Source organism: Furipterus horrens, unplaced genomic scaffold (genome assembly GCF_987537825.1).
Source record: "Furipterus horrens unplaced genomic scaffold, mFurHor1.1.pri manual_scaffold_1, whole genome shotgun sequence".
Taxonomy (NCBI): Eukaryota; Metazoa; Chordata; class Mammalia; order Chiroptera; family Furipteridae; genus Furipterus; species Furipterus horrens.
This window is the reverse complement of record NW_028327171.1, coordinates 112,593,225-112,607,203: the sequence shown is the minus strand read 5'-3', so window position 1 is coordinate 112,607,203 and position 13,979 is coordinate 112,593,225. Positions and strand designations below refer to the sequence as shown.

The 13,979-nt window shown below is 31.4% G+C and overlaps 1 protein-coding gene across 4 annotated transcripts in view; it reads right to left on the bottom strand.

The window, feature by feature from the left end:
* ACAP2 (ArfGAP with coiled-coil, ankyrin repeat and PH domains 2) overlaps positions 1-13,979 on the bottom strand; it is a 143,894-nt gene that overhangs the window by 20,639 nt on the left and 109,276 nt on the right. For 3 of the 4 annotated variants that reach the window (XM_090278657.1, XM_090278664.1, XM_090278647.1), the window contains 5 exons: positions 13,230-13,342; positions 7,485-7,505; positions 4,367-4,418; positions 1,550-1,650; positions 802-907 (listed from right to left, as the gene is read on the bottom strand). In XM_090278657.1, the coding sequence (XP_090134783.1) occupies positions 802-907; positions 1,550-1,650; positions 4,367-4,418; positions 7,485-7,505; positions 13,230-13,342 (393 nt within the window). The remainder of the gene's footprint in view (positions 1-801; positions 908-1,549; positions 1,651-4,366; positions 4,419-7,484; positions 7,506-13,229; positions 13,343-13,979) is intronic. The other variant, XM_090278673.1, reaches the window with a different exon arrangement.

Sequence of the window (13,979 nt, the reverse complement as noted above, 5' to 3'; positions counted from 1 at the left end):
GACTCAGCCCCCGCTATAGCCCAGATTTGGGAGCCCTGTGACTTCTGGTTTTACTCATAACTAAAATCACCTTTGAAAGGGAAGAGATTTCAGAACATCGATGACATTCAGGAAAATACAACGGGGGAGCTGGTGGCGATTAGGAGTACTGTGTGAGGTCCCAACATGCCTACTCTGAAGGGGACTGAGGCGTCATTGTCCTATGTACAATGTTTCTTGTACCTTCTTCAATAAATGTCTCTATTTTTCATATTATATGGCTGGATACCTTCTGGACAGACCCCATATCTTGGAATATTAAAATAAAATGTTAGGTAAAGTGAAGTAAACAAAAGAGAAATTGAATCTATATTTAAAAAATATAATTCATTTCAATTCAAAAAAAGAAAATTCTCCATTAAAAAATAATGATACAGGTGAAGGGGGCCAAAAGATACAAACTCTTAGTTATAAAATGAATAAGTCATGAATATAATGTATAGTGTGGTAACTGTAGTTAGTAATACTATATTGCATATTTGAAAGTTGCTAAGAGAGTAAATCTTAAAAGGTCTCCTCACAATAAAAAAATTTGTCACTGTGTATGGTAAGAGATGGTAACTAGATTTACTGTGGTGATCATTTTGTAGTATATAAAAATAATGAATCATTATGTTGTACACCCAAAACTAATATAAGGTTATCTGTCAAGTATACATCAATTTAAAAAAAATTAAAGAATGTTATAATCATACAATGTTGCAACTAAAATTAAAAACTTTTGGCAATACATCATCTGGTATTGCATTATTGTTTACTAACCTCTGATTCATCACCCTTTTCTCTATAAGCAGTAGCAATACTGGTCTGGACAGCCTTAATCCATGCCTGGCGCAGTTTTTCAGAATCTGCCTGAAGCATGCAACTTCTAAAAGGAAATAACATTATTTTCTCAGTCACCAAATTACCCCCAAATACCAGTAATAATAATAATAATGATGATGATGATGATGATGATGATGATGTTTATACTTTTTTGCCCACTTTGCTATTTAATAATTTTTTAACAAAAATAATTATATTGTTGAAAGGTTTTATTTCATCTGTCTTTAGGACAGAGTGTGTTCATTAAGCAATCAATCAACGAAATAAGTTACCTATTGGTAAGAAATTACCCACTCTTGCACATTAAAAAAGAAACAGACTTTAAATTTACCATATAAACATAACATATTTTTCTACTGGGTGGAAATATAAAATAATAGGTGTCAAAAGATTAATTTGATATGAATTCAGTTCATCATCCATGACAGCTAAAAAGTTTTCATAAGGCCACATCAGCAATCTTTATGGAATTTAAAGAACATATGATACCAGGTAGAAGTTATAGAAATTTCTGACTGTAATACCTGTAATCAAAAATTAATAAAATTTACTTAAAAAAAATTTTTTTTCCTCTTTAGCACAGAGCATCACAAGTGAAACCCAAATCTTTATCTACCGTGTAAAGTTCTTTAAGACAAACTATAGAAACATAACAGCAACTCTCAAATTCTTTAGAATCACTCACTTTGTCGGAGAGACCACCTCAAAGCAGAATCGCCGTTCTATGTCTTCACAATGTTTCACCGTGCAGAGCCTTAGATCTTCCACTACCACAGTGGGGTTATCCTACAAATAGGAAACAGAATTCCCATTTTTATCAGTCCAGGTTTTAAATACTACTACCAATAATACTTAAAAATATTACCTGGAATAAATGGTCTAATTTTAAAGATTTTTCTTTTTCTTTTCTTTTATTTATTTATTTTTATTTTAATGTTCATAGCTTTGATCCTCTTTTTTCTAAACCAGTCCCTTTAACATCTCAAATAGTAGTGGTTTGGATCTGATGAACTCCTTCAGTTTTACTTTGTCCTGGAAGCACTTTCTCTGCCCTTCTATTCTGAATGACAATTCATGGCTGTAGGTTTTTGCTTTTCATTACTTTGAATATTTCTTGCCAGTTCCTTCTTGCCTGCAGGGTCTCCCTTGAGAAGTCAGCTAATAGTCTAATTGGGACTCCTTTGTACATGATTCTTTTCTTCTCTCTTGTTGCTTTTAAGATTCTCTCTTTATCTTTAATTTTTGACAATTTGATTATAATGTGTCTTGGAGTGGTTCTCCCTGGGTCCAGTTTTTCTGGAACTCTCTGTGCTTCCTGGACCTGTAAGTCTATTTCCTTCCCCAGGTTTGAGAAGTTCTGTTTTATTACTTTTTCACATAATTTTTCAATTTCTAGTTCTTCTTTGCCCTCTGGCAATCCTATAATCCGTATGTTCGATCGATCTCTTACAGCTGATCCTCTCACTTTCCTTGCTTTCTGTTTCCTCTTTCCCCACTGGTTGACTGTTCCTTCCCTATGTTCCGGTTTGTTGATTTGATCTCTGGATTTTATTTCCTCACCACTTGTCTCGTATGTGTTTTTGTTCTTTTCAGTATGAGTGGCTTTCAATCCTTTCTCATCTTGTTCCAGATCTTTTGTTAATTCTGTAAGCCACCTAATGACTACAGCTCTGAATTGAGCCTCTGAAAGGTTTCTTATTTGTTCGTCTGTCAAATTCTTCATCTGTTGCCTGGTGAGCTGCGTCACCGGGATTTCTATAGTTGTTTGCCTCGTTTTGACAGATTTGTCTTATTTTTCTTATTTGAGATTAGAGACAGGAGTTAGCTACATAGATATAACTAATAAAGGTAATTCTGCTCCGTTAATAATTTTACCTGCCTCATAAAATGGCTGTATAAGAATTAAATGAAATAGTTTAAGCCTAATTCAACACTTGGTAATTAATTAGTAGTGCTCAATAAATGCTAGCTTCCTGTTACTTTTCTTCCACATCCATTATGCTCCTGGTCCCTACTCACATATAATAAAAACTACTTTCCTTCAAAAAAGAAGCCTTTGATGAGTCAGGTTTTACATAACTGAAAAAAAAAAGAAGGTTATATATCCTTCTAAAAATACGTAAGTAAGAAACGTTTTATAATTTTCTAGTACTTAATAAAAGTATTAAAAAACCAAGTTTATCAGAGTAGGAAAAAACCATGAACTAATTAATTAGTTAGAATAAAAGACTTGTATGGAAAAAAAATCTGCAATCACAGAATCTAACAAGTAAAATTTCATATTGTGTCACCTTAAGAGTAAAGTGAGTATTTCAAATTTACAGTTGACTATATCATTAATAAAGGCTAACTAGGTAAAAATCAAGTCACCAATTAACTAACAGTTCTTTTTTTCTAAGTTTTTGGAAGTTGAAGTATTTATTGATACTCATACTTACTCCATATATCAGATTAAGAAGTTTGTAGGTAAAGTTAATCTGTGCATGGTGGGAAGAGACATGGATAAGGGAAAGAGAGGAAAGCCAAAAATACCCAAACAAAAACTGGCACAGGGAAATAGAAAAAAATATACCACAGGTCACCAGAATCTTCAGAATTAAAAAAATAAAATAAAATAAAATAAAAAGAAAAAAAAGAGAAAAGGCTATGAGCATCAACATCAACTATACAAGCATCATAAAGTCTTGTGTGAAGGAAATAAAACCTTCAGTGCTTTGCATGGTGTCTACAGACCATTTCAATATCCTTCTTCCACATAAAGCAAACCTCTGTGGTCTCTCCTGGGCCACTAAGCAGCTGTGATTGCAGTATTCTGAGTGAACATCAACAAGGCCAGTGATGGGAGAGGGAGTGTGAAGAAGTCAAGGTACCCTGGGGAGGGACAAAGATCAGGGCCTTCCAGAGGGAAATGTTCAAAAGGTAAAGACAGCACATTTGGATGTTACTTGGGAGGGAAGTGAGTTGTCACACTGTCACGTCACATGTGATTTCAGTATGTCTTTCCAATTAATAAAAATCCCTCACCCTTAAAGTTCAGAAAAATGAATCTATAAAAACAATTTTAACAAATTTAAGGTTTTTATTTAAATTACTTCAAGGTTACATGTTAACGGCATTCCTAACCTTTCTATATTATCACCGGTGTCCATAAGGTGATGTTTCTTAAAAGGTATCCTTTTCTAAAACCTCAAAACAGTACTGTGGAATGGTAGTATTATTCCTGTCACACAAACATATGAAGAAAAAAGTAATAATCCTGGGACAGAAGAAAAATTCATCTCAAAGCTACGAATTAAGAATTCGGGATTTAAAATCACTCTGCTTTTAAGTATCAAATGCTGGTGTTTCCCATTTCTGAATCCTCTTTTACATGCCCAAACAGAAAACTAACAAACAATAATTTCACACACATGAGTATTTATGGACTTCAATGCTTTCCCAAGACAAAAAGATAAAGAACCAAAACCAGGTTTTTCACTTAATTACGTAACAAAAGACCTACCTTAAACTTTTTCTGGTAAACCAATTGATTGTTCTGTATTGAAAACCAGCGTCTAAATAAATACAAAATAGATTAAAATTTCAAAAACACAATTTATTTCAGTTGTTGTTAGGAACTAAATATTTTAGAAAGCACTAGAAAATCATTTATGGTAAATATGAGTTGAGAAGTACATTGTTTTGTTTTGCTTTATATAAATTGATGCCAATGAAATAACTATTGAAAGTAAAGAACAATTTTAAACAATTTTAATGCCACAGATTAGGAAAGTAAAACTACTATATTTTGATTAATTTTAAGTTATAAGTTTAAATCCTAATGAAACCTATTTTTTATGCTATCAGCAAATAATAACTTTTAAAGTAAAAATTTTATTTGACGTTCCTCAAAAATAACCAAAATCTTTCCCCCCAAATAATTGCTTTCATTATAAAGTAGAAATAACTTATACTGTAAATAAAATTATCCATTTGTTTACAGTAAAACATTGAAATAAATGGTGCTTTTTAAAAATCTTTCTGCAGCTAATTCAGCAAGTGTATGATTTGTTAGGCAAAACAGAAAATTAAATCATCATTTACCATTGTTATCAAACAGGAGACAACTGCCAATTCATTTCGCCTTACTTTCATATAATCATATAAGCAGAATAATCAAACTTATTATTAAAAATGAGTCATCCAACTATATTGTTCTGCTCATTACTGTAAATTATTAGACAATTAACTTGCAATCTTCTTTAAAAGAAAAAGCTAGGCTACTTAATTTATTAAAATAGTAAAAAGACCTAGACTTACAAAAACAAAAAACCAAAAAATAAAAACCAAACAGCCAAAAGCCATTCATTAAAGAAAGCAAAAATTCTCATCAAGCATGAAAAGTAAAACAAAATTTGAGTCATTATTTCAAAATTAGTTTCATGTGAGATGATTTCTATTGTAAACATTAGTTATTAATCTATTAGCAGATAGATTCCACCTTTTCATTAATACACTAGAAATTGTATATAGGCATATTTATAATTTCTATTTAAAAAAATTAATTCTCCAAAGCTGAGGAAATGATTAGAATGCTTTTCTATTTTTAAGCTAGGTTGTTAGGTTTTCTTGCTACTTTAAAGAGGTATAACCTTTACCATTAAAATAGAGATTTGTTAAATTAGCATCTGGATAAAACCAAGTGGGTTGCCTCTAAATGCAAATCATCAAGAGGCAGGTTAGAAAAGGAAGAACTTCTGGATTTCTTTGCTTTGGGACACATAGTTGGTTAGAAATGTTAAAGAAAATACCTATAAACAAAGAAAAAGGTGTAGGCCTGCCACAGGGGATAACATGCAATGGAAGCAATCTCTGATATTGATTAAAGTGTTTTTTTAAAAATCATTTGAGGTAGGATGAAATATATTAATAAAAATTCTTATGTTGTATAGTAATCATATAACTTGATGAAAAATTACAGTTTTATGGCACAATAAAAAAATACCCACAGAACCATGTAAGCTTTTCATGCTTCTGAGGTCTTCAAAAAATAAATTTATTTTGACCTGCTGCATCTTAGAATCAAAACCTCCAAAACTAATAACAAAATATTAAATTAAAAACCTGTTTTTTTATGTTTGTTTTTTGTCAGAGATCATTTCCTCTGATTATTAACTTTCCAGATCATATGCACTTCTGAAACTTAGTTACTCTGCCATCTCTCTGTTTCAGGTGACTTTCTCATATTATCAGTATTTGTATGTTCAGGAAAGACACCAGAAATCTCTCTTAATTTGGCAACACCTCCTAAGGAATAAAACCATAATGTATCCTAGGTAGAAAAAAATGATCAATGACTAGAATCTGTATCTCTTATGACACTACCTTCCCTCCTCTGTCACTAAAAAAGAAAAAAAGAAAAAGAAGAGCTAACTAAACTAATTTGCACTGATCAAGACTTGAATCCAGTAAATAAAAAGGAATATAATTTTTAATTGCCCCTATAGAATAATCCTAGTTATTAATATTTTTATTAAAAGGAAAACTGAAACAGTTCATATATTCCTGTGGAATACAGAAAAATACTTAATATTTTAAACTCATGCTACCTGCAATTTGAAGATACTTAAAGAAAGGTAGTTAAATAATAAAAAAGACAAATTTTGGAAAGCACTGTACTGACAAACGCACTATATTTTATAAGGTTCAGAAGCTGTCACATGGCCAAAACTTATATAAGACAGTGTTTAATAAAAAAAATTTAAAAAATTAAAAATAAATAAAAAGTAAAATTTCTTTGTTCATTAAGAAAAATAAGACACCACTTTATATTTCTCTCAAACTGAAGTAACTCAATATAATAAAGATAAGACCAAAATATTATATTCATAAACAATTAAATATTATTAAATTGTAAATACCAATGAAAGCTTTCCAGAAGACAAAATTGGGGAAGAGAGAACTATATTATAAAAAATAAATCAAGTATCTTTTACCTTGTTTGAACACTAGTCCAAGAACTGTACTTGAAATCAAGAACATGGGTTAAAGTCAAGCCTCTAAATTGGTAGAGGCTTTTTCACTAAAATTATAGAGATAATGGATTTATGCACACCTTTCTAGAAATGCCAAGAAGGCGAATATTAAAAAAATTAAAAGTTTGAACATTTACGCTGCTTTATTTCAAATTCAATTTTATTTTTCAAGGGAAAAAGACCAAAATGATAAAACAAAACAAACAAAAAAATCTAGGAACTGACGATGTTTCCTTTCAACATCACCAATACAGTTATTACCAAAGAGAATAATTCCTAGTCACGGTTTAAATTTTTGAAAAGCGTTTACTAGCTTATCTCCCTTAAAAAAATAAAGGCATCATATTACTCAATGTATAATCTCCTTTGAGTAACTAAAACATATCAAATGTTTTATTCCAGATTAAAATAAATTGAGATGGGCAATGAAAAATATAATTTTGTTCTTTAGAAAAATGTTTATATTTTCTTCCCAATTTAAAACATAAGAGACTTTATATCCATTGCAAGTAATCCAAATGAGATGCAGGTTAACTATGAGCTTTTTCGTGCCAAAGAGGAAATCGGAGTTAAGTTATGGGTGAGGGGAAGAAAGCCATTTGGTACCTGATATGATCGGGCTTTTTCCTGTCATGTGAAAAAATGGGGCAGGATTAAAACATAAGGGAAAGGTGGCAAAAGAATGAAAATGCAAATGTGCAAAATAAGCAAAGGACTAGCATGATATAAAAATAAAGTAAGAATTGAAGGAACAAGCTTAAGCTTATAACCTAACAAAATAATCAAGAATATCTGTTGCATTATTTTCACATATCACACATACATACACCTGTACAATTAATTCCAACTCTCAGGAATCTGAAACACTAATATTTCAGAAATATTCAAAAACTTACTTCAAGTATTATAGTATAGCATGTTCTGTTAGGACTTAGCACTATTGGGCACCTCTACTATTATTTTAGGCCTCTATGGTAGCTATTAAATATAGATAGATAGTACACCTTCTTCATCTTAATAATCTGTTTCTTACATACCACTATAAATATATCTATACAAATCTGAGACAAATAAAAACTTTTCGTAAGGAAAGTGGAATCACTAATTAAGAATTTCAGTAATTATCAGCCAAATAAATCCACGTTCGTGCTCACTCCCTTTTCATTAAATGATAGCAGAGACTCTAAGGCTACACATAAGTATAGTTCATCTTTAATCTATGTAAGCACTTATTTTAAAACAAAATCAAAGAAACTAAAAATTTATATCTACAGCAGCATATAGGATACGTTAACAAATTATACAATACATTTTATGCTTTTAGGTATATTTTCTCATTACAAAGAATGAACATAGCACATAATTATTCAGCTTTATTAGTTTTACCAGCTTATGACTAAAAAATGTTAATTTTTAATTACTTTCCTTGTTTATTCATCCTTTCTGAATTTATCATGAAAAGTCAAAGAGAAATATAGGTACTAGTAATCCATCTAGCACTGATTTGAGCATAAGTAAAGCTGCCACACTGAGAAAATTGCCTGATACAGAAAGAAATATTTTGGTAGATCTCACATGTCTTTAGTAAGTATATATACTATGGACATATAAAAATCTCAAGATACACCAAGAACCAGAAATCTATAACCAACCAGAAACAAGCTAAATAATTCACGTGACATAATATGTTTTATTCCTCAAGCTACTTCAACCACATCACACAAAATATGACGTCTTCAGTTAAATTTCAGGATACAGAATAATGCTTTCAAGATAGATTTTATGAAGCACACGGTCAAGATTTAAAATGATCAGAAATTTACATTTTTCAAATTCACATTTCTCTCAGGAAGAAAGGGCTGTTTAAAAAGTTGATTTTGAAAATATTATATGTATATCACTATTCTATAAAACTATAAATAATGGCAAATATGTCATCATATGACTGGTACCTATGGTGATTATGACAAAAAGTGTTCCCCTAAAATTAACCCAAAAACAATCTAAAACAAAACAAACAAAACATAAACAGTAGGCAAAAAATCTTTGTTTGAATAGCAGGATTCTTGGATTTTTAAGTTAAGGCACAAATATCATACATACAGTCTTTTGTTCAGAAGCTAGTAACCTATAATAAATCAAACCAGATAGAGAACTACTTTGAGACATAGGTCAGACACTAAAGTCATATACAGGTATAGAAAAATTATTTGCAAATATTTCTAGATATTTTAAAATAAACTTTATGTAAGAAATTTAGATACATTTCAAAATTTTATGATTAAACGGTATAAGAAAATTCTAAATAATATTTAATAAATTACTCTTTCTTTCCTTTCCCTTTAAAGTTACTGGCATATAACCTAGAAAATATTTAAGACTTCTGTTATAAAGTTGACTTTTGCTTTTTGTTTGTGAAAGAGTTTGATATAATGTTTATATGTTCCATTCCTACAAGTCTACTTCTTACCGGTTTTCATAAAAATGTTCTTTAAAAGTACATGAAAATGAAATTAATTTCCTATCCATAATATTTCCTAATAATGCAAAAGGACTAGGAAGGTTTTACAAAATAGTTTCTAAATTATTTTTTAATAGCTGAAGTTATATCTCGTTTCATCAAAACATAGATTGCTGGGAATTTTCATATCAAGTTTTAAGAAATGCTAGGTTTAGGCCTCAATTTTGTCACAAGCCAGCTGTGTGACCTTGAATGAACAACCATCTCTCAGCACCTCCATTTCTTTACTAACAATTAGGGTGAACTACAACCTATGATCTGAATCAATAAGTGCCATCCCATTACATATAGATGGTACATACTTTGTAAAGCAGCCTCATTTCAAAAGGTGCTATCTTTTCTGCTTTGCAAACAGAAGGTAACATGTCTACAATTGAGAATTTAATAGTTATTTCCTACTTGATTTTAGTTACATTTTAATATTTATGCTAATTAATAGAATTTATGAAACAAATAATAAAAAATAAAAAGGTCCATGTTTAAATCAGAATTCATTTTTCCTATTGTCCTAAATGCAATTTCCACTAACACTGTGCTTCATTTTGAAGTCTGAGATCATTTCTCACTGGAGTGTTCCATGAAAGTCCATTTCATTCTTCTTAACATAATGGTATAGTTTCCATGGATTTATTGTATTTCACTGTCTTAAACTTTAAGTAGACTGTTTTGAAGTCCGAAGGTTAAAAAGTCTAGCCTTCCTTCATTAAACTGTATTGATTGAGATATCTTTATTATAAAAATTTGATAATCACACTATTTTGTATTTTAATTTCCTACTCTGGCTATGGAAATTTGCCAGGAAAGGCTAGAAAGATTATTGTTTTAGTTTTTATAGCTTAGAAAACAGAGTTTTAATTTTTCATTTTCACTTTACAATAGCTAATAACATTATTTCTAACCAGACCATGTTTACCTGATCCTTCTATATGCATATATTGCATATTTTTAAAGTTCTAAATAACTCAGGCTTAATATCATATCCAATCATTATTCTTTAGTGTATATTCATTCTCAGATAAAGAAAAATTATTTCAAATAAAACACACTATGTACTATTTAAACATTTGGTAATACTAGATTCTAGGGAAATGCTCAAATTTGAAAGTATCAGTGAATGCTTTTTCTACATAATCTCATCACCAAGAAATCTCAGTAAGTACACTAGGAACCTATTTGAATATATTAAATATTTGAGCATGATTGTTTTCATTTAAACAAAAATGTATACTAAACTTACCAAGAAAATTCTAATTATTTTGTTAATGTACCTTTAAAAAAGAAAATCTTCTCTACCGTTAAGTGGATACATATCTTGTTCAACTAGCAAATAAAATATGTACATTCAACCAAAAATATAATAGAAAATCGATTAACTAGGACCCAATATTACTCTCAATTATTAGAAAACTGTTCTACTTTTTAAAATTAATTAACTAATTAATTTATTGAGGGGGAAGGGAGGGGAAAGGAGGGAGAGAAACATCAGCGTGAGAGAGGCATGGATTGGTTGCCTCTTGCATGCACCCCATCGGGGGACTAAACCTGCAACCCAGGCATGTACCCTGACCAGGAATCAAACTGGTGACCTTTCATTTAGTGGGATGATGCCCAACTGACCCACATTAGTCAGGGCTGTACTTTTTTTTTTTTTGCAAAAGGATAGGCATCCTTGAATAAAAGACCAATCACTTCCATTCAGAGGGATGATCCTGAGACAACCCATTAATATGTTAATACATGGAAAACTACAATAAAATGTTTTATATGTTCATTTATTTAACAGAACTTACTGATATAATATTTTATAAAAATCACTTGAACAAAAAAATTCAGAGCTTTTGGTAGCTAGCAAATTTAGCATAAAGGAGCACCAGCTGCCACACACTTCACATAAGAACAACCCCATTTCAAAACCTGAAGGACTTGGGAAAAGAGGTGTTTACAGACAAGGCTGAATGGCAGGTATGTGGCTCAGCTCCTGTGCCCTAAAGGGCAGACTGAAAGTCACCCTAAAGGTTCCTAATGTAAGTTCCAGCAAAGCAGACTTAAAAGATCATATGCGATCATTTGCTGCTCTTGTAGTCTTTATGCAAATGAACAGGATAAATGAAAAATGGACTTAATGCAGGCCCTTTAATGACAAGGAGGGTAATCTTAAGGAGAAAAATCGTGATTCAAGGGAAGTTATAATGCTCAGTGGTAGACTATAAAATAGTGCAGCTGTCTTTGAAGTTTCTTTTCATGTAAAGTTTGTTTTCATTTGAAAGTTAAACTAGGTCTGTGACATCATCAGAGGTGCTTAATTTACAGGCAAGAAGAATGTCAAATGCCTTGCAATTGGATGTCTTTCCAATAAGACAGTCTACACATTTAGACACTGGTTTGTGGGTTATGTTGCATAATTTAACATGTGTTTTCTGTTTTCAAGTGATTGTCTGTACGTATAGGCCTCACTTAATCCTATCTTTATCGCTGCCTCCTGAGACTCAACGGTTTGGCTGAACTAAATGGCTGGAATACAACAAGGATGCCAGCCTGTTAAAACAAGCACGCTGTTGTCCAGGGACAGCTAACTAACCTGGAGTCTGCAAGATCCTTCTCCATGTGGGAAGGTCACCCTCCCCTCTACACCCCCACTCTTACTAGGGATTTCTGGACCCAAGGGTAGACAGGACGACGACCATGCCCAGCTTGAAGCAGCTAGAGGAGCACGAGACCTTTGTCCATTGTCCTTTTTAAGATTATAAAGCAGTGGTTCTCAACCTTCCTAATGCCGCACCCTTTAATACAGGTCCTCATGTTGTGGTGACCCCCCAACCATAAAATTATTTTTGTTGCTACTTCATAACTGTAATTTTGCTACTGTTATGAATCGTAATGTAAATATCTGATATACAGGATGAATTTTCATTGTTACAAATCGAACACAATTAAAGCATAGTGATTAATCACAAAAACAATATGTAATTATATGTGTTTTCCGATGGTCTTAGGCGACCCCTGTGAAAGGGTCATTTGACCCCCAAAGGGGTCGCGATCCACAGGTTTGAACCACTGTTATAAAGGGTCTTAAGTCTGAGAGGGAAGGATTGTTATTTTTTATTGTTATAAACAATTAATTAATTAATCATTAAAAAAAAACCAAATAATAATATGGGAAAGGGTGAAGCCAGAGAGCTTGTATACATGACCCATGAACTAGGGGTGGGTGGGTGGGATTGCTGGGGGCGGGGTGGGGGGATACTGGGCAGAGGGAGCAAAGGGGAAAAAACTGAAACTATTGTAACAACATAATCAATAAAATATACTTAAAAATAAAAAGAATAACCCCATTTCCTAAAACTCCTGATTAATAAGAATTATTGCAAAGATCACAATCACCTGATCTAAAATTCATAAACAAACAGTAAAAATGTATATAAACATCATATAGGACAGGAATGCAAAGGGGGGGTTCACTTGTCCTATTTACCCATTATATTCAACACATAATTTGTAATCAGATCTATTTCATAACATATGAAAAGTAGCTCAAATTCAAAATTTATTTATTATAATGGTCTAGTTAGTATAGACCAATCACTATAAAAATTCTCTTTGCTTCCTGGTTTAAACTTTGTTTAAAATTTAGAATTAGTGTTATCATTTTCCACTTGCTTATTAGGGTCCCCTTTCTTACAAGGGCATCTTATATTCAATGAACTTGGTTCAGGAAAATTACTCTGGACTGTAAATTTAGAGAATTATGAAGGAAAGAGTTGCCAAATCACAAGAAAAGTCAGAAAACTGAGAATATAGAAAGATCGAGACTAGTATTTGAAATATATTACCTGTTCCAAGTTTTGAAGGCATTGCTGGCTCGTTTGAACAGATATCCTTCCATTACAATGCCATTTGCAGCATCTACATTATATTCTAACTTAGAATCATCACTGGAGAAATCCTAAACAAAATAACACATAAAAAAATTAATGATTTGACTAAGTTGCCTAGACAGCAAATTTATCCTAGAAAAACAGCTTGAATGGTAGAAAAACTGTGGTTACGTCAGGAATATTCATAAGAAGGAGGGAGACTTAAATGTTCAATAATAGAAGAATGTTCCAACATATTAAAGTATTTCAATTAAGTGAACTACTGTGCAGTAATTGTTATAATGATATAAAAACACAAATGGTTATATGGAATATACTCTAAAAGAAAAAAAATTGTACACTGTGATTAAAAGTACAAAATAATATGTATACAAACAGACAAAAGATCAACTAAATATGATACAGTGTGTTATATTTAAAGTGTTTTCATTTTTTTCTAATATTTTATGGTGATGTATATGCTAACAATGAAAAAAATATGGGTATTTTAAAATGGGATTGCCATTATTTTCTAAATATATTACTATTATGGTAGTTTTTTAATATTATAGGAGTAATAACTCCACCATTTGGAAGTACTGCAATAAAATAATGGCATTTTTTCCTAAAATGAAGTCTAGTGTTGCAAAGGAGAAGCACAGTTTAAAGTGGCCATGTTGAGCTCACTTTTTAAATGACTATAGAATCATTCAATACCTTCTTCTA